General features: G+C 38.9%; 1 protein-coding gene across 8 annotated transcripts in view; it reads left to right on the plus strand.

The window, feature by feature from the left end:
* The first annotated feature begins 1,406 nt into the window (after positions 1 to 1,406).
* Positions 1,407 to 21,391, plus strand: part of sidt2 (SID1 transmembrane family, member 2) — a 30,465-nt gene continuing 10,480 nt past the window's right edge. The window contains exons 1-18 of one of the 8 annotated variants that reach the window (XM_061918963.1): positions 1,407 to 2,136; positions 2,216 to 2,337; positions 7,652 to 7,816; positions 7,894 to 7,939; positions 8,200 to 8,301; positions 12,021 to 12,104; positions 12,189 to 12,354; positions 12,430 to 12,523; positions 15,783 to 15,838; positions 16,128 to 16,154; positions 17,849 to 17,887; positions 17,967 to 18,050; positions 18,188 to 18,250; positions 18,475 to 18,590; positions 20,268 to 20,341; positions 20,466 to 20,532; positions 20,615 to 20,688; positions 20,774 to 20,897. In XM_061918963.1, the coding sequence (XP_061774947.1) occupies positions 1,882 to 2,136; positions 2,216 to 2,337; positions 7,652 to 7,816; positions 7,894 to 7,939; positions 8,200 to 8,301; positions 12,021 to 12,104; positions 12,189 to 12,354; positions 12,430 to 12,523; positions 15,783 to 15,838; positions 16,128 to 16,154; positions 17,849 to 17,887; positions 17,967 to 18,050; positions 18,188 to 18,250; positions 18,475 to 18,590; positions 20,268 to 20,341; positions 20,466 to 20,532; positions 20,615 to 20,688; positions 20,774 to 20,897 (1,758 nt within the window). In that variant the 5' untranslated portion in view covers positions 1,407 to 1,881. Of the gene's footprint in view, positions 2,137 to 2,215; positions 2,338 to 7,651; positions 7,817 to 7,893; positions 7,940 to 8,199; positions 8,302 to 12,020; positions 12,105 to 12,188; positions 12,355 to 12,429; positions 12,524 to 15,782; positions 15,839 to 16,127; positions 16,155 to 17,848; positions 17,888 to 17,963; positions 18,051 to 18,187; positions 18,251 to 18,474; positions 18,591 to 20,267; positions 20,342 to 20,465; positions 20,533 to 20,614; positions 20,689 to 20,773; positions 20,898 to 21,391 lie in introns of all 8 variants that reach the window. The other 7 variants (XM_061918962.1, XM_061918964.1, XM_061918965.1 and 4 more) reach the window with 7 other exon arrangements.

Genomic DNA, 21,391 nt, shown 5'->3' on the forward strand with positions numbered 1-21,391 from the left:
GCGCAGTGAAATAATTTCAACATGACGGACGGAAACACCTCCTAGGTAACACATGAGCCAATCACCACGCCCCTACGCCTGCCTGTACCCACCCACTCTGTGCCCTATATAAACCATTGTATGTGAATGCTTCCATGAAAATCTCCTGATGATTGAGGGAACCCCTCATGAAACAGTTCTGTAGAGATGAAGTAGTCTTGTGATTTTTCCCACACATACATATGTACATATATACATATATACATATGTATATATCAGTGTTAATTTTGTTGACGAAAAATTTTCGTCATAGTTATCGTCAAAGACCTTTTTTTTCTGACTATAACGAGACAATAACTAAATTAAAAATAATTTACGTGGACTAAGACGATGACGAGGTGTATTGACATATTCGTGAACAAATAAAAACGAGACGAAAATGTCTGCCAGACGAGATCCAATCTGAATTAATTTTGTTAGGAAAAGGCGGGAGGAGTTGGGAAGAGAACCAATCAGAGCGACGTGGTAAGGAAGTTATGTAAACATAGTTTGCGTTTGAGAAGCTGCAGAAGACAACATGTCAACGCTGGGGAAGAAAAGTTGAGAGGACATATGAGGACATTTTATATTTGACGTCAAAGATAACAAGACGCAGTGTAAGAAATGCAGCGCGAGGATTACGGGGAAAAACACAACAAACTTGAAGCAACATTTACAGTCGAATCACCCCGAAATCCACACACAGGTAAGCATTTTCCACAACATACAACTCACTCGACTTTATCCCGTTTATTACACGGCTTACTTGTGAAATACTAAATTTGAGACATGATTTTCATCAAAATGCGACTTGTATCGGTGATTTTTCCGCTGTTTTGCTTTGACTTTCAGAAACTGAAGGGAAAGTTTACATATTACCCTTTAGTCGACTAAATCTACTGTAGTTTTCGTCGCCGATAATCTTATGATATTTCGTCAACTAAAACTACACTAAAACTAAAACAATTTAAATGACTAAATCATGACTGAAACTAAATTATATTTTAGTCAAAAGACTATGACTAAAACTAAATCAAATTTTGCTGTCAAAATTAACACTGGTATATATATAAATATATATACCGTATACCACTGTATATTACCAAATAGTATATATATATATATATATATATATATATATATATATATATATATATATATATATATATATATATATATATATATATATGGACAAGCTGTAGAAATGGGTGGATGGATGAATGCAGCTGAGATAGGCTCCAGCACCCCCCGCGACCCCAAAAGGGACAAACGGTAGTTAATGGATGGATGGGCGGATGGATAAATGTGCATGTGTGCGCCTGTGTGTATGTGAAAAAAACAGACGGAAAAGGACCGAGTATTATCGACCTTGCCACACCAGAGGGCGCTGTTGACACATGTATTTCTCCCAGATGGAAAGCAGAGAATGGCTTGATGATCACCCACTATTTGAACTATCACACGCAGCACCGCGACGCCGGGCGCCAGTCCAGATTACGACACCTGGACACATCACGTGGTTCTTATAGCCGCGTAGCCTTTTCCTCCACAGACGTCGTCGGACTTCCACCTCACAACATGGACCTGCTAGCTGGCTAACAATGCTAGCCGTAGCACAACAACAACATGGTGGTCCCTCGTCAGGCTGGTTTACTTTCACGGGAAAGGAAACGCGGTTTTGATTATACTTTGTTGTACTTGTGGCTTTAAAGTGGACCGACTGGAGAGTGTTTGGGACAACTGTGGAGACATATTGCTGGCATGTATTGTCATGACCGGACCTGACACGGTTTGAGACGTTTACTGCTACCGTGGAGTCATTTCAATGGTTTTATACAACTGAAGGGACTTCAAGGAGACAAAATGCTGTTTAGTAGTCTTTGGAAGTCTCGCTATAAAACCCATTTTGGAGCTGCTGACTGCTGGTGGCGACCAGGGCTGGTCGTTCTGTTGTGCTGGTCATGCGTGACCCAGTTGACTTGTGGCAACCTGACACTTGAGGAGAGTAAACATCTCGTCATCCAGAGAGACGGCGAGTTTGACATGACCTACAACGACACGGTTACCAGCGAAAACCAGACCATCTACGCGTTCAATCACACCGTCTCAAGGAACAAGGTATACACCGCTGTCAGCCAGAAAAAAAGTGTGCCACCATTGTGTCAAGTCATTGTTGTTTTGGGTGTTTGGTTTCTAGACGGAGGGAGTGCGAGTGTCCGTGGACGTGCTGTCTCAAAACTTGAAGAGTCCCATCCTGTTTGTGGTGCGACAGAAGCAAGCGGTGCTCTCATTTCAAGTCCCTCTCATTCTTAGAGGCCTGTGAGTGACATTGCTCCGATTTATGGGGTGCACTGGTTGGGAATCAGTGCCGTAGAACAGGGGTAGGGAACCTATGGCTCTAGAGCAGTGGTTCTTAACCTGGGTTCGATCGAACCCTAAGGGTTTGGTGAGTCGGCCTCATGAGTTCGGTGGAGTCTCCGCCACGGAGGTAAAGACACATCCGACTTATCGTGTAAATAAAAACTTCTCCCTATCAGCGTACTATGGATATCCCCTAACAATGTTTCCTCTCATTTTCCATCTGATTTGCAGGTTTTTTGATTGATTGATTGAAACTTTTACTAGCAGATTGCAAAGGAAGAGAATACATTATATGAAACAGTACAGTTTACACAGTACAGTACATATTCCGTACAATTGACCACTAAATGGTAACGCCCGAATACGTTTTTCCACTTGTTTAAGTCAGGGTCCAAGTGGATCAATTCATGGTAATGTGTGTAAGGTGTGTAATTTGTTGTGAGTTCATGCACTGTGTTGGTTTTGTTCTTTAAACAAGGTGATGTTCATGCACAGTTCATTTTGTGCACAAGTAAAAAAACATGACTTTTTCTTGAATTTGAAAAAAAAAACATTTTATTTTTCACTAAAGTATTGTTCGGTGAATGCGCATATGAAACAAGGTTAAGAACCACTGCTCTAGAGCAGAGGTGTCAAACTCATTTTAGCTCAGGGGTCGCATGGAGGAAAATTAATTCCCAAGGGACGGCGTGGCGCAGTGGGAGAGTGGCCGTGCGCAACCCGAGGGTCACTGGTTCAAATCCCACCTAGAACCAACCTCGTCACGTCCGTTGTGTCCTGAGCAAGACACTTCACCCTTGCTCCTGATGGGTGCTGGTTGGCGCCTTGCATGGCAGCTCCCTCCATCAGTGTGTGAATGTGTGTGTGAATGGGTAAATGTGGAAGTATTGTCAAAGCGCTTTGAGTACCTTGAAGGTAGAAAAGCGCTATACAAGTACAACCCATTTATTTATTTATCATTTAAGTGGGCCGGAATGGTAAAATCATGGCATGATAACTTCAAAATAAAGACAACTCCAGTTTTTTTACTTTTTTTTACTTTGGCCAAAAATAGAACAAGTACATTGTGAAAACGTACAAATCACAAATAATCCTCTGGAAAAAACACTTCAAATTTGTTGAAAATTCTGAGGAAATTGGTGCAGTTTCAAAAACACAATGAGTTTAGACGTGGTCTCAGTTTATCTACAGAGCCAGGATTAAGTCGCAGTCTTTCTGGGATTGAACAAAAAACACAACATGTAAACTCTTCGAGGTATCAAACACCTCCTTTGTCATGTCCACGTATCAATCCAGAGTCAACTCAACAAATCCTGAGAATCGGAGGTAAAACTATCCATAAGGGTTAAGTTTTCTCACTATATTTTCATACCTTAGTTGGCGCCTGTCGTGGCAGTAATCCTAGAACCCGTTGGTAGAACATCTTATTTCACCGGTTTGGTCCATGTGCCGCCTCTAATGGCTCTGATATCCCGAAGCGTTTTGGGTGTATAGAAAATAGTTTTATCTATCTATTGTTATTATTATGGAAAAAGGACGACAACGAGGCATCTTGCAATGGTAAAAGTAGATTTTCAAGACAAAAAAATATTTTCAAGGTAAAAGTTGATTTCAAGACAAAAACATATTTTCAAGGTAAAAGTTGATTATCCGAGTGCACAAGATACTACCGTCTATTCTTAAAACCCCACACAAAGACATTATTGGGAAGTAAGGGTGCCAAATAACGATGTGTTTGAGGCGGAAGACACAACATGTAAAGGTTTTAAGTTTCCACGCTTTACTTTGTACCTCTTGCTGGTCCTAACAGAATTGCTATTGTGACATCCAGTGGACACATTCAGAACAGCAGTTTATTTCATAAAAAAAAATAAAAATGCAACTCATTTTAATACTTGGCAAACTCCTCAGGCGGGCCGTATAAAACCTGTTGGCGGGCCTGATCCGGCCCACGGGCCATATGTTTGACACCCCTGCTCTAGAGCCAGATGTGGCTCTTTTGATGACGGCATCTGGCTCTCAGATAAATCTTAGCTAACATTGCTTAACATGATAAGTAATTAATAATTCCGCTGGTAATCACATTGTTAAAAATAACGCTCAAATTATAAAACATTCTCATGCATTTTTCTAATTTGATCCAACCATTCGTTTTCTATCGCACCTGTTCAAGATGTCGCATTAATGGTGAGATATATTATATTTATCATTAGTTAACTTTGTAATAACAATGTTATTAAAGATAATAAGATACTTACTGTACTCTAAAAATGTTGGTCTTACTTAAAAATGCATTCCTTTAGTTGTATTCAGTGGTAAAAAATATTATATGGCTCACACGGAAATACATTTTGAAATATCTGGCTTACATGGCTCTCTCACTCAAAAAGGTTCCCGACACCTGCCGTAGAACAAGCGTCCCCAACATTTTTTGCACTGTGGACCGGTTCAATGTGGGCATTGTTTTCAGGGACCAGCTTTCCACTTGTGCCAGGAAAAATACAAGGAAAACAAGTGCACGAAAAATACGACTCACCATAACGCTGAATTAGTGGGAGCCCTGGGCTTGTTTCTTTGCAAGGAGATCCCCAGCAGGTTGATGATAACCTGCAGATGGAAATCAGCCTTTCACATTTATATTTTATATGTATACTGTACTTTTAGTCATCAATTGGATGATGCCCAGCGCTATACACTGTGGTTGTCTACAACCTCCATCCATTGTTTATTCAATCTGTGCACATTTTTATTCAAATTTTTATTTTTTCATTATATTTTTATACTCACAATCCCCCAAAAAGTGCAGTTCCCCTTTAAGCGGCATGGTTGCGATGGTAGAGCAGCCGGCCAGAAACTTGAGGGTTCCTGGTTCGAATCCAGCCTGGCAACATTCCAAAACAAATTGCAGTTCCCATTTAACATGCTTTTTAAAAAAATATTAGATTTATGTGAACCTTCTGCAAAAATGTTCGTCTCTCACAAGTTTTTTTTAACTAAACTCAAGGGCCTCCAGTTAAACGATGAAAAAGAGAGGACCTAAAATGGATCCTTGAGGAACACCACTAGTATAACTAAAGAAGTTGAACACATGACTACTGACGGCATCTGACGTAAACAACCTACATCAACACCTTATTTACATAAATCTTATTACGGAAAACATTTTTACTCCCAAAAAGCAGAGGACTTAAAACGCCTCAGTTATGTAAATCACAAGTTTGAACCGCAGTGTTTTATGTTTATATTTTAACCTTGCTAGCTAGCAAGGTTAAAATATCAATTCAAGGATCTGTGTTTACAGTGGTCCAATATACAACAACAGGAGCACTTAAGTGTTTGTCTCCTAAGATTTGAAATGAACTCTGTAGAATAACCTTGAATAGTTACTACAGTAGTTTAAAAAAGTAATTTAATAATAATGTGCAGTATTTACCTTAGAGAGCGGACTTTTACAGTATCTTCTTCCCCCTGCTTTTCCACAAACACACCATAAGCAGCTTCTCCATATTTTCATGGCTAAATACCTGCCCTTTTTATATACGATTTTAACTTACTTGGCTGGCATTAACTCATTTTGCTCCAGTATGGTTAGGCCATAAAAATGGGTTCACCTTACGGCCTAGGTCCAGACTTGCAAGTGATTCGCTCGAACTGCATCGCCAAGTCTGCTACACGCTCTAATGGTTTTGATTATTCCTTTCTTTAAATCAATTAATATCATCCACTTGTTCTTCGCAGCACTGGTCTTCACAGTCGCTTTCTTTCTAACTATGGTTGGAAAAACAAAGTTATGTCCACCACTGATCAAAGTGTTTTATTTCTCCCAGCCAAACAGTACAGTACAGTAATGTAATGTAATGTTAAAATTTGGTTTAATTGAAAGAAAAGTATATAATGCATTTCAATACATTATCATATACAACATGTTTTAAAAAGAAAAAAGTTAAAACATTTTTATAAGTACAACTAGGGTCATGGGTGAGCTGGAGCCTATCCCACTCACATTTAGACACATGGACACATTTTGAGCATTAGGTTCAAAAAGCTCAAAAATGTATGCAATAATTGTCTGTAGTAAAACACTTTTTAAAAGGTCAATGAAATCTGTTGATGTGCGTGATATTATTATACAATTACTACTATTTTTTTGTGCGTCTGTAGTTATGGGATAGACAGCTGTTGTACTTTGCTAAATCAGGAGAGCTTTCATAAGAGGTTAAAAGTCCAGTCTCCTGTCCATTAGTGACGTGATCATTGTCTCCCACATTCCCTTGAGTCATGCATCACCACGGACCTTAGACTTTCCCATCCTAAAATCCCAGATTACGTTGTGTGAACTGATCTATCGTTATAATACTGAAGCTACTTGTGTCGCGTGCAACTTCTTTCTCATTCTGTATGACGCCCTCTTCCAATTTGTAGAAGTTGATGTGTTGATAAAGCACCTTTTGGAGTTGCTCAAACTCATATTTCAAATGAGTTGTGTAGTTGGCGTTAACAATTTACTACCATCAATTTGTATTGACTTTCTCCTTAAAATTCCCAGCAAACATATGTTGTTTTAATACACTATAAATACTAGGGATTCTTTTAAAATTTCTTCTAGTCAGACAATATTCTCCATCTAATGGATGGAAATTTTACCTGACATGTTTTGACTGTCATCTGCAATCGACTGTCAACAGCATAGACAAGACTGGAAACATCAAATTCACACATGAAGAGGAAATAAACAGGTCCCTACCTTTTTTTTGGGACAAGAAAACCCACCGCAAAGATGAAGGTAGTCAAAACATTACGGTTTACAGAAAACCGAACAATACCTACTCTGGACCTCTGAACATTTCACAGCAAACACATTATCAGTTGTGAGGACGCTCTATGAACAGGCCAACATCATACCAGAAGAAAGAGAAAGACCGAAGGAAGTGTTAAGTGCTAAGCATTAGGGCCAGAGATTGGCGTAATAGTAAGATGTCAGCAGTTTTTACTTTGGTTACACCAAGTTTAGGGAATGAATGCCTTTTTATATATTTTAAGTACTTGAGTAAGGTACAACCTCATTTGTCAAAAGCTTGTTGGAAAATATCCCAATGACGGTGGTGCTAATTCCGTTAGCCCATCTACAAGTTTTTCCAAATAGATGTTAGCATCAAGGGATAGCGAAAGGGGACCCACTCAGGGTGGCATTTAAGCTAGAACCACCGTTGCAAAACTACAACATTTTGGTTTGGAATTGTGAAATCCCTCAATCTCTTTGAACTCTCTTCAGGTACCAAAGGAAATATCCATACAATCATTTAGGCCGGACATTGTGCCAGCCTCCAACAAAGGCCGCATCAGAGACACAGTACTTCTTTGTGGATGTGTCTACACTTTCCAGCCAGGGTACAAACTACCAGCTTAGGGTCAGCCGGGTTGAAAGCTTCACCTTGCAGTGAGTGACATTTTATACTATACTGCTATTGCTACTGATTTGCCAACCTGACTTGTTGTTTTTAACAATGATTACAGAACAGACAAGACATTCAGTTTCACTGCGTCGCCATCTCAACCTCAGGTACACACAAACACTTGGGTGCTGAAATTACACAAAACGGGAAATCAGGGAAAATGCAGACGCAGCAATTGGTTGTGTGAACATTTGGTTTTTCACAATAACAGGAAGTCCTACTTTCATAAATGTGTGACTAAACTTTTTGTTGCAACATTCACAATGGACATGTAACCCAATGTTAAGACTTTTTTGTGGTTGCTGATGTTATAATTTATGCCCGCATTTAATTATATACACTAATGTTTTAAAACACTCTCTCTCAGTACTTCAAGTATGTATTTCCGGAAGGAGTGGACACTGTGATCGTGAAGGTCAGCTCAGACATGAACTTTCCCTGCTCGGTTATGTCCATCCAGGACATCCAGGTACAGCAACTATGGTACTTCTGTCCATAGGTAGTAGCCTCACGTGATGTGGTTTTGACATGTATTAACAGGGTTTCCCCCAGATCTTTTAAATATATTTGGGGCGATAGTGTTGTAGTCAATATATCATTCTATGCCAGCGCTCCCCGCAACCCCGAAGGGAATAACCGGTAAAAAATGGATGGATGCTTGTATTCTGTGACGTCACTTATTCCTGGAAGTACAAACCCCGTTTCCATATGAGTTGGGAAATTGTGTTAGATGTAAATATAAACGGAATACAATGATTTGCAAATCATTTTCAACCCATATTCAATTGAATGCACTACTAAGATAAGATATTTGATGTTCAAACTGATAAACATTTAGTTTTTGCAAATAATCATTAACTTTAGAATATGATGCCAGCAACACGTGACAAAGAATTTGGTAAAGGTGGAAATAAATGCTGATAAAGTTGAGGAATACTGAAATCAAACACTTATTTTGAACAACCCACAAGTGTGCAGGCTAATTGGGAACAGGTGGGTGCCATGATTGGGTATAAAAACTGCTTCCCCAAAAATGCTCAGTCTTTCACAAGAAAGGCTGGGGCGAGGTACACCCCTTTGTCCACAACTGCGTCAGCAAATAGTCAAACAGTATAATAACAACGTTTCTCAAAGTGGAATTGCAAGAAATTTCGGGATTTCAACATCTACGGTCCATAATATCATCAAAAGGTTTAGAGAATCTGGAGAAATCACTCCACTTAAGCGGCATGGCCGAAAACCAACATTGAATGACCGTGACCTTCCTCAGACGGCACTGTATAAAAAACTGACATCAATCTCTAAAGGATATCTCCACATGGCCTCAGGAACACTTCAGAAAACCACTGTCACTAAATACAGTTTGTCGCTACATCTGTAAGTGCAAGTTAAAGCTCTACTATGCAAAGCAAAAGCCATTTATCAACAACATCCAGAAACGCCGCCGGCTTCTCTGGGCCCGAGATCATCTAAGATGGACTGATGCATAGTGGAAAAGTGTACTGTGGTCTGACGAGTACACATTTCAAATTGTTTTTGTAAATACTCGACACAGTGTCATCCGGACCAAAGGGGAACGCGAACCATCCAGACTGTTATAGACGCAAAGTTCAAAAGCCAGCATCTGTAATGGTATGGGGGTTCATTAGTGCCCAAGTCATGGGGTAACTTACAAATCTGTGAAGTCAACATTAATGCTGAAAGGTAAATACAGGTTTTGGAACAACATATGCTGCCATCTGAGCGCTGTCTTTTTCATGGATGCCCCTGCTTATTTCAGCAAGACAATGCCAAGCAAGCCACATTCAGCATGTGTTACAACAGCGTGGCTTCGTAAAAAAACAGTGCGGGTACTTTCCTGGCCTGCCTGCAGTCCAGACCTGTCTCCCATCGAAAATGTGTGGCGCATTATGAAGCGTAAAATACGACAGCGGAGACCCAGGACTGTTGAACGAATTAAGCTCTACATAAAACAAGAATGGGAAAGAATTCCACTTTCAAAGCTACAACAATTAGTTTCCTCCGTTCCCAAACGTTTGAGTGTTGTTAAAAGAAAAGGTAAAGTAACACAGTGGTGAACATGCCCTTTCCCAACTACTTTGGCACGTGTTGCAGCCATGAAATTCTAAGTCAAATATTATTTGCAAAAAAAAAAAGTTTGAGTTTGAACATCAAATATCTTGTCTTTGTAGTGCATTCAATTGAATATGGGTTGAAAAGTATTTGCAAATCATTGTATTCCGTTGGTATTTACATTTAACACAATTTCTCAACTCATATGGAAACGGGGTTTGTAAAAAAGCTGCCTACAAAGCCAAGATTGCAAACTATCTGAGTACACAAGAGGCCTTGATCTTCCTGCAAAAGCAGATACGAGCAAAAAATGTAACTATGCAATGAAATAGATCCCCATATTTTATCAAAAAAAGATTTGTCGAGTGATATCAAAGATTGTCCGTGCGGTTGCGCTCTCAGACAAGTCAAATTATAAGGTGCTCCAGACATCGTTCTACACAACAAAACAAGATTAAAACTTGGAAAAACATGGAGGTCTACAACTTATTTGTGTGTGGCTGGGCCAAGGAAATAGGTATCAAGACTCGCCCGGATAAAGATGCATAATCTTTGCTCGTTAAAGGTTGCATTTCATGATTTAACTCCACATCTACCACCATGTTTGTTGTTTGCTGTTTACGAGTACACATGTTTTTTCCCCACCTTAATCTAAATATAACAATAGATGTCAATATTGTGTATGTGCTGAAAGCTTCCTTTATGATTGCTGGCAGATGCTTTTGGTAAAAGCTTAATTATTTTAGGTTTTGCTCACATCTGCTTTCTTTTATTTAGACTCGCTGAGTTGGTGCTTTACAAAACACTTTTAGCAAAAATGCATTTTAAGAAATACAAATAATACCAAGATCATACTTAAATGGTAAACACTAAACGTGAAAAGTATATCAAACAAACCTTTCACAAAGTGATCAATTGAAAATCATGTATTTTTCAACTATGCTCCCTTGGACTGGAGTGTGTGCTCCTTTTTTCGTTGTTGTTCTCTAAAATCCTGCACTCTTCGACCCTTGTTGATTTCCTCTTGAGGAACTCTAAAGAAACTTTCACATCCTTTTTGCGATTTGAACCGTTTGTACAGTTGAAAACAATGCAAGCATAGGGCTTTTTTTTTTTTTTCGAGAAAGGCTAAATTTCTATTACCCATTGAGAACAGATGTTGGCTTACGCACATTTAATGAGCGGGACGAGAACTGGACATGAAGTCATTAAAAACCAAGCAATAACTTCCATAGTTAGCACTAAAGCAATAGTGCATAAATAACAGTCTATATATATATATATATATATATATATATATATATATTCATTGATACAGTGTATTACCTTTATTAGTATTCATGTAAAATACCTTAATTTTTAAGGGGTGGCGGGTTTTATTTTGCCGTGGTGGTCCGCCACGATCAATTACATTTAGGGGAAACCCTGATATAAGGGCGACAATTAAGTATATTTTATGTCAGGTTATCCAAGAGTGGGGCATATTGTACACTCTAAAATAGATGTATCTTTTAAATATATTCCTATAATAAGGTATAATAGTACCTAATAATAATAATAGTAATAATAATGTAATAGTAACCAATAGTTGAGGTTTTCTCACATTTTGAGGGATTGTTGCAAGTAAAAATTAAAGTAGAATATGGCAGTAGAAAATGAATGGATGGCATATGTTGTGATTTATGTAGAGTTTGCATGTTCTCCCCGTGACTTTGTGGGTTTCCTCCGGGTACTCCGGCTTCCTCCCTCTTTCAAAGACATGCACCTGGGAATAGGTAGATTGGCAACACTAAAAATTGGCCCTGGTGTGTGAATGTTGTCTGTCTATCTGAGTTGGCCCTGCGGTAAGGTGGCTACTTGTCCAGGGTGTATCCCGCCTTCCGCCCGAATGCAGCTGAGATAGGCTCCAGCACCCCCACGCGAACCTGAAAGGGACAAGCGGTTGAAAATGGATGGATGGATGGATTTATTTACAGTACACAGTTACAGAAATGCATTTGTACTTATCTGCTTTGTCTTTGATTTGTGTTTTCTCAAACTCCTGTTTTAGCTCTCTCTTTCTATGCCATTATTTCAATCAACCTGTTAATTCATCCTTGTTCTCTCTGTTTTTAGTGCCCTGTCTATGACCTAGATAATAATGTGGCCTTCATTGGGATGTATCAGACTATGACCAAAAAAGGTGCCATCACAGTCCAGGTAGTTTTCCTAATATAACATTTTCCAACAGAGCATAAAGCCTGTGTATGATGGTAGTGTCGTTTTTTTAATTTTCTTATCCAGAGAAAAGATTTCCCTAGCAACAGTTTTTACGTGGTGGTCGTGGTAAAAACTGAGGATGAGGCCTGTGGCGGTCCACTGCGCTTTTATCCCCTGCGCCCTGATGAACTAATTGATGCTGGCAACCGCAGCAAAATCTTAGATGTTGTGGTTTCCCCTGCAATCGAGTGTAAGTGACATTGATGTAAATTATATGTATCCATTTACAATTTCATGTCTACAAATGTATTTTTATTTTCCACAGCGGAGGTGTATGTGATGGGCATGCTCTTCTGTCTTGGTATTTTCCTCTCCTTCTATCTGCTTACTCTGCTGGTGGCCTGTGTGCAGAACAAACGGTAAGATTTTGACTTCATCTGCTGAATAAAAATAACTTCTTAAGGTAACAATTTGAATGTGAAAGACTATTGCTTGATTGTCTTGTTGTTTAGCTCCACTACTTGGGGTTTTATTTAGGGGCAAGACTCTTTGACTGTTGGGGCAAGTGTTTTTCACAGAACTGTAATCTCAGTCACAATCTAGGTCACAAACGAGACAGAGCCACTTGTGAGTGACTTAAGTGGCAGGGGGTACAGAAACACCCGGTGCTCATTGAGAAGAGTAAAACGTGCTTTCATGATAGTGTCCAATAAGACCGGAACAAATCGTTAGGTTTGTCGGTAGTTGCTTTTTTTAATGATTATCCAGAGCTTGGGTGTCGAACTGTGGCCCGCGGGCCAAATTTGGCCCGCCGTGTAATTTCATTTGGCCCTTGAGGTAATATGAAATTAAGATTAGAGCTGGCCTGCCGGTGTTATTCAGCGGCGGGGCCTCTTTAACACCGCATTCACCGCTGATACTCGTACTTGTCAACCCCCACAATTTTCTCGGGAGACTCCCGAGGTTCAGTGCCGCTCCCGAAAATGGTTAAACAGCTCGCTCCCAATCAAAGGGTACTGGGTTCACGTCCCAGTCAGATCGATCAGGTAACTAGTAAAGCTTCAGATGGTGGTGTTAAGCTTTTATATCATAGTTTACTGAGACAGGTTCTCAATTAAATGTGTCTTTGGGGCCCGAAATCTCCCTTTAAGAAGACCCGTAAATTCTTTTATCCTTCAGGTCTTCCATTCACGTTCACTGTTCACCTACAAGGCCACCAAGTGTATGTGCTCGCAAAGGATGCAAACACCTCATTCTGTTTTTAATTTGTTTTAGGAGTCTTATTACGTGTTTTAGGAGTCTTATTATGTGTTTTAGGAGTCTTGTTACGTGTTTTAGGAGTAATTTTTAATGTTTTAGAATTTGGTTGTTGTGTTTTTAAATGTTTTACGAGTCATTTTAATGTCTTAAGTCATTCCATGCATTTGTGTTTCGCACAAGAGGTAGAACATCTCACTCTGTTTTCTGGAATCAAGGATGGCTGAGTTGTCAAAACAGCTATCTCCCATTTAAAGAGGACTGGGTTCTAATACCAGTTAGGTTGATCGTTAACTAGGTAGGAGCCAGTGGGAGGAGTTAAAGTTCACCCGGACAACAATATTGGGGGCGTGCCTTGAAGGCACTGCCTATAGTCCTCTACAGCCTGCCGTCACAGCCGCTTTTACGCCATACGAACAACGTGCCAGCACAGTCACATAATACATGTGGCTTTAACACACACAAGTGAATGCAAGGCATACCTACTCAACAGCCATACAGGTCACACTGAGGGCGGCCGTATAAACAACTTCAACACCGTTGCAAATATGCGCCACACTGTGAACTCACACCAAACAAGAATGACAAACACATTTCGGGAGAACATCCGCACCGTAACAGAACATAAACACAACAGAAGAAATACCCAGAACCCCTTGCAGCACTAACTCTTCTGGGATGCTACAATATACACCCCCGCCAGAAAGCACACCAGTCGCAATTGTAACCATCCACGGTTAAGCTAAAGAAGCATGTGCAATAGGGATGCAACAATTGTGTAAATACTGCGGTTACAATTTTTGGACAATAATACCTTGACGTGTGTTGGTAAAGAACCGGGGGTGTGTTTTTTTTCTGTCACTATTGAATAACCCGATCTGAGAAGCAAACCACATTTCCCATAATCCCCTGTGCAGCACAGCTCAGTAAAAGATGGCAGGAAACGCAGAGTAGCAAAGTGGAAAGCTCAAGCTTGTAGATCCTCCTGCAAAGTTTAAATCGGATGTTTGGACACATTTTGGCTTTGTGGTCAAGGAAAATAAAGAGAAAAAAAAGTGATGGACATGCAAAATACCGTTAGCAAATATTGCCACACAAGTCTGGAAATACAAGCAACATGAGAAGTCACATAAAAATAAAAATAAATCACCTGGAAAAGAGTGACGCAAAACAAAAATGTGACCCAGGCCAAACATCAATTTGTGGGGCATTTCAGTCAAGTTTTCTTCATGACAGCATGTTTATAATTTCGGTTTAAAGACACTAAACTGAACTTTTTTTCCATTTGCTTGTCACTTGAAACAGTGTTCATTCACTGTTCCTCGCACTTTGAAAATACCTCTTGGTAGTAATAAATACGATTACAAGGTTTAAGCGTTAGGTTTGTGTTTATTTACTGTAATTGTGTTTATATTTAACATAAGTAGCACTAAATTTTCCACACTATGGCATTTTTCCAAATTCAAAGTCAACATTTTTTTACATAACTGCAATAACATGAAACAGTGACAGTTTAATAACATGATAATATATCACGAAATGTTTAGATCATTACATCCGGAATGTGCGGTCCAAAAAAATAGCGCAATTAATATGTGTTTATACATGAGTAATACGATAATGTACTGTGACTAATCGCATGAGTTAACATGTTAAACTTTTAACAGCCCTAAGAAGAACACTTGCAAGTTTGACAGCACTTGCAAAGCGGATCTTCTAAGCTCGTGCGCCGAGGATTTCGTCTTTGAACAAACAAAATGGCTTACACAATCCATTTAGCAAATTTGTACAGTATATGTAGATGATCACAAAAGAGGGAGGAAGAGATGCAATTATAATAATTTCTTGCCCGCAATGGGATTTATGAAACCTAATAGTGTTTGTGGACGCTTTTTTTTTACATCTATATTTAGCACGTTTGGAAGGTACGTGCAAACTTGAAAATTTACGGACAAATGGCTGCGGCGTTGCGGTGAGAAGTATCGGCGATCAGTGCAATGACAGATGGCGGCAAGAGAGACAATCCTCTGTGCGGTTGTCAGCATATTAGAACTGTCAGAAATATTGATAGTAGGCATATTTTCTATGCAGCAAGCTAATTGTTTTACTTTGCACACGCTTTTTAGCACTTGTTTGACTTCAACGTTTTTTAAATATTGGGATCCTAGTAGATCAGACCCCAAGTGTGGATGAGGTGTGTTAGGAAGCTGAGTTACAATGTCATCTACTGTATGGAGTCGGTACGTCCAAAACGACCAGCTTCATTCACAGACGGCCATGTTATAAAGTGCTTAAAGAGTACCAAATGTATTTGTGGCAGGCCACTACAAATAAATTAATGTATGGAACACACTGCAGTAAGCACGATGGACTTAATACAAATGTAGCTTATTTGCATCTCTCTTTCCTCTGTTGATGCAGTGCCAAGAGGAGAGCGCTCTTTCACAATATTGCTGACACGTCACCTGCTGAGACAGGTAAACTGATCGCACCTCATTTGAATTAAATTTGAAATCGTTCAACATATTGTTGTTTCTGCTCACACAAGAAAGTTGAGATAGCTGAAGTCACACCTCAAGCAAACACGCTCTAATGAGCTAAGTAGCCAAGGTCAAAGGTCTTGTCAGCACATTGCTTTTGTCAGCACTCCACTGCTGTGTGAAATTACTTTATCTGAAACACTGTAAGTAACACTATCTGCTTGTAGTACTTTTTGGAATAACTCTGCAATGTCTTTTCTCTCTCCTGCCTGCTAACATGGTTTAGCCTCTCTGCTTGGAAAAACCAGCGATGGTATAAAACTTACTCCTGTCTTTTGCTTGACCGTAGATTCTGTGCATACTGCAAATGTCCTGTTTGTATGATTTTAGAAAAAAGTTAAGCATGTTCTGGCTTTAAGCTATGGATAAAGAAAATGCATGTCACACTGCCTATTCTGACGATCCATAAGGGAGATTGGCAGATACCGATCACATGTATAAACTTTGCATTTTTCCATTTATTCATGGTTAATGCTATTGCCATTATCACTTGAGTTTGTGAACACACAAAAAAAGATTTTGAGAGAGTAAAAATATTTATCTTATTACTCATGTATCAATCATAAACTTATACCACCTTTGGTATTGAAATGGTCGACAACACTAATTTATAAATTGATCCGCCCTCCTATGTGTCGTGGACTGACTGCAACGGTGCTGACTCACCACCGGTTTATTATCCTCTGTCTGACTCTTATTGGCCTACTTGTTAATTTCCTGTTATTATCTGATTACTTTCTGCGGTGTCGTGGTTCCATTTAGTTTACTAAGTGCTCATTTCTTGGTGTTGTTTCAAACTAGTTTAGAGATGATCAACGATACTTGATATTGATTGTTAAAATACTAAAAATTACATTCTTCTTGCCGCATTAGTGGTTGGTTGGTTGAATTTTATTTTGAACATGTGTACACTTTCAATATGCTAAATAACTTATTTCACGCATTAGATTTTTCTTATGAGTAGGAAGAAGCAAATTTTATTTAATCCTACCCCTTTTCTACTTCACAGCAATTACTAATGCACATGTTCACTTCGTGTTTTCAATTTGTACACAATTGACATAATTTCATTCTAAATACAACAGTGCTCTTCATAAATAGTTAAGTCAATCATGATTCGCTTAATGAAATTAATAATATTTTATTTTCATTGAGTTCAAGACGTTTATCATAATTTTTTTCCCTTGTACTTTGTAAACACTTGTACATCGAACAATTTGTTGAACTGGATCATATTTTTACATTGTTTTACTTTTTTTGCTTAATCCATTCCATAATTGAATTCTACATATGCTAAAGATTTTAAGTGTGTCACGTGCATGCAAAAGTTTCTAAGTTAGATTCCGAAGATTCAAAGGTTATAGTTTTCCACTTATGTGAAGTGATAATTTAGAGGAGCAGTCCGCTCTGTGTATGGAGACACATAATTAGCTAGCTGCTGGCCGCTTGTCAGCCAGGGAAATAAAATTAGTGTCAGCAAGAGGGTATCGGCGTTTGTGATGGGCATTAAAGTTAATTAATCTGCAAAGGCGATCACATACTTTTTAATGAAAATCGTCGGATCCCGATCGGTGTTTGAGCAACCGGCACATCTCTAGTGTAAATGTTGTTTGTCTATAATGATACCAGTTTGACCTGCATAATCAACAAAAATAGCCATAATATCTTTTACATGCACCCAATAAGCAAATACTAAACAGTGTTATTTCTAATGTTGAGCCACACCTCTTTGTTTAATTGCCTGCTCATTTTTTTTTCTATCAAAGACTTACTTACCACAACAGTATTTTACATTTAAAAATTTTAACATCACCACATCACATTGGTTTGTGATTAAATGTGTGCATGTTCTGCTGCAGTGGTGGCTAAGTCTGCCTTCTGTATGTGTATAATGATTAAAAGTTTGGTTATACATTTATAATTTCATGTGTGTGTGTACATCTACAGGCAAGACTTCAGCTTCCCCAAATGAATATGGCTCTCTTGGTGAGTTTGACTTCATATTATCTTCCTTCGATTCTGTTGTCATGCTTAAATCGGTTCGCTATCTTTCTGTCCACAGCAGACAGCACAGTGAGTTCAGAAGCGGTCACTGAGAGCGCCCCCTCAATTGACAGCGCCACGTCAGCTGACAACTACGGATACATTGGTACTATCTTCATTTTTGCCTGTTTGCCATCTCTATATACTAAAGTATTTTCCAAATCGTGCCCCGCACAGACCATCGTAACTCCTTGCTGGATATTTTGGTGCCTCACTGCATTCCTGTATATTTTTGTTCATCAGGAAGGGAGCCTTTCAAACGTCGACCAATCCTCAATCAGATGCACCACATAGCCATCCGCTTTGGTGACGCACTGCCACATAATTGGCCCAGAGTGACAATCAAAGTTGAATGGCAATTACTGTATATGGTGCGGCATAAAAAATGAGGCGGTGTTCGAATTGATCTGGAAAATCATAGTTTTAATAATTGTGGAAATCACTGGATTTGAATAAATCTGGGTGCTTCAAAGTGTCAGAAGGGAGATCAATCTGCTTGGTTGACTAAACATTATTTTCCTTTCCATCAGAGCGGTCTTTGGAGAATGTTGGGAGAAGCAGACAGGAGTCGTTGAGCTCCATAGAGGAGGATGACTATGATACACTGGATGATATCAACTCAGATAAAAACATTGTTCGCACAAAGGTAAACATCTCTATTAGGGATGCATGGGATTCAACAGGCTTGTTTCCTTATATTAATAATCTTACTAAATTGCAGTCTCAACTATTAACTGTAAGCCTAGGCGTTCAACATCAGAACTCGTAGTACTCACTGTACATTAAAGAAAAAATAATCAATATTAGAAAATGAATGAACAGAGGTTTTAGTTATAGGAGAAACCTTTACCAAAATTACAAGATTTTAAACCAACACAGTCTATAAAAAATCTGGGACTGATTTATGACTCCGAGCTGACTTTTATCCCACATATTAAACATATGACAAAAATAGGTTTTTATTATCTTAAGAACATAGCCAGAGTCCGCCTGGTTCTCTCTCAGGCCAACACGGAGGTGCTAATGCATGCTTTTATTTCCTGTTGTTCAGACTATTGTAATGCCATGCTCCCTTCCCAAAAAGAATATCAGAAGTGTACAATTATTACAAAACTCAGTCGCACTCGTGCTGACGAGGACCAGAGGGTGGAAGCACATTACACCAGTTTTAAAGTCGCTCCATTGGCTCTCTGTCTGATCTAGGGTCAATTTTAAAGTTCTATTATTAGTTTTTAAATGTCTTAATGGCCTTGCGCCTTCTTATCTATCTCACATTAATAATCTAATAATAATCCCTTCCATCACGGCAAATAAATTGTATTTTTTAAAATCTTACTTACAGTGAATCTATATTAGTATTTGCCTCAACCCTCACTTATAGTGTGAGTAAAGATTGTGTGAAATTATTGAAGAATGGCGTCGTGAAGACCTGATAAGTCTGAAAGAGAAAGAGATCATACAGTATTATCTGCTCACAGATGCTACCTAGAGGTTGTTTTGAGGCAAACATTCATACAGACCTAATGTATCATTATCGAGTATTAGAACAAAGCTAAACATGTTACACACTGAGCTTAAGCCAGGAGTACGCATGCTAATAGCTAAGCAAAACTTTAATTTAGCTAGAAATAACAGAAGAAATAAGCGCTTAATAAAGTTTAAGAATTGTAGATGTAACCATGTTACAGTAGAAAGTAAGCAGATATTAACAAGAAATTAACAAGTAAATTAATAAGTGTCTAAGGAAAGGATAATACAACAACTGTTGGTATGTCAGCGTTATAGCAGCCAGAAGTATACAACATGTAAGAGGACAGATTGATCCATAAATTGATTGTGCCAACACCAAGGGTAGTATAAATATGTAAGTGGGTCGATATTTTTATTCTTTATTCTCAAAATTATTATTATTATTTTTTGTTAATATTTAAAAACTCAAGAGATAATTCCCTCGGCACGAGAGGACTTTAAGGGCAAAAGGATTGAAATGAGAAATATATATTTGTTCAGAATTTTGTTTAGTTGGACCAGCAATGGTCATATGGTGACATAAATTATGGTATTTTGAGAGGTAATCATTAAAGTCGGACATCACTGCAGGCCCAGGTGGGAAACGCACTCTCCGCCACTGGTTAATACATGTGATCGGTATCGGTATTGGTATCGGCCAATCTCACCTTTTGAATGATCGGTATCAAAATCAGCAGCATAATTCCCTGATCGAAACAACCCTACTAAAAAAGTTCCTAAAAATATTCCACTTGCATCCGTACGTTGTTTTTATCAAACTACTACTAATACCGATGTCCTCTCCCGTTGACAGAAATATCTTTGTGTGTCAGACTTGTCTCGCAAAGACAAGAGGGTTCTCAGCAAGAAATATCAAATCTACTTCTGGTGAGAACCTAACACATGCACCTATTCTTCACTTTGTCATTTGTTCAGACATGTTATCTTGGAGTATATGTGTTATTTTTCAAAAGGGCTTCTTTAAATAAAATATTTCATGTACTCCCAACAGGAACATCGCCACTATTGCTGTTTTTTATGCCCTGCCTGTCATCCAGCTGGTCATAACCTATCAAACGGTACAGTAGTACAAAATTAAATAAGCAATCATTTGCGAATACTGAATTAAAAGCAAGAGGTGGGAAACTGTTTTTTTATCAGGTTGTTAACGTTACCGGAAACCAGGATATCTGCTACTACAACTTCATGTGCGCTCATCCTCTTGGAGCTCTGAGGTTTGTACCAATTCGAACGCATGTTCTTGACGCCGTGATGACTGATGGCTTGTTTAAATGGACTCTCTATTACTACGCTACACAGTGCTTTCAACAACATCCTCAGCAACCTCGGCTACGTGATGCTGGGACTCCTCTTTCTCCTTATTGTCCTGAAGAGAGACATCGTCCACAACCGAGCTCTGTCCTGCAACGATGTCAACGCCCTGGTAAGTCGAGGATGTGAACACTCTGGGATTCTGTTTCCTTTTCAAGATAGTATTCCAAACCAACAACTGTTATTGGGGAGATGCTAGGCATACCTGAACGTGAGATAAAGTAGCTTCAAAGGAGAACTGCACTTTTTGCGGGAATTTTGCCTATCATTCACAATCCCGATGTAAAATAAGAACACACATGGTTTTCCTTTTTTTATGCATTTTAATTTGGAATTAACAGCAAGTATGAGGTTACTGACAATGAAGCCAATGGGAGTACGGTACTCCATTGCGCCCATGAAGCCCTCTAAAAAACAACCTAAAACCGCCAACCATACTCCATTTATATTTGGTAACCTGCATATTAACTAAGTGTTAACGATATTGTTATTGTAAACACTAATGCAGAGGAACTACTTAGAGTGGTGCCATGATCACAGGGAGATAACTAGCGTTTGCAGCTATTGCTGCATCGCCTCTGAGTTGGTGGAAGTTCATTCTATGTT

This window comes from Nerophis ophidion, linkage group LG13, assembly GCF_033978795.1.
Source record: "Nerophis ophidion isolate RoL-2023_Sa linkage group LG13, RoL_Noph_v1.0, whole genome shotgun sequence".
NCBI lineage: Eukaryota > Metazoa > Chordata > Actinopteri > Syngnathiformes > Syngnathidae > Nerophis > Nerophis ophidion.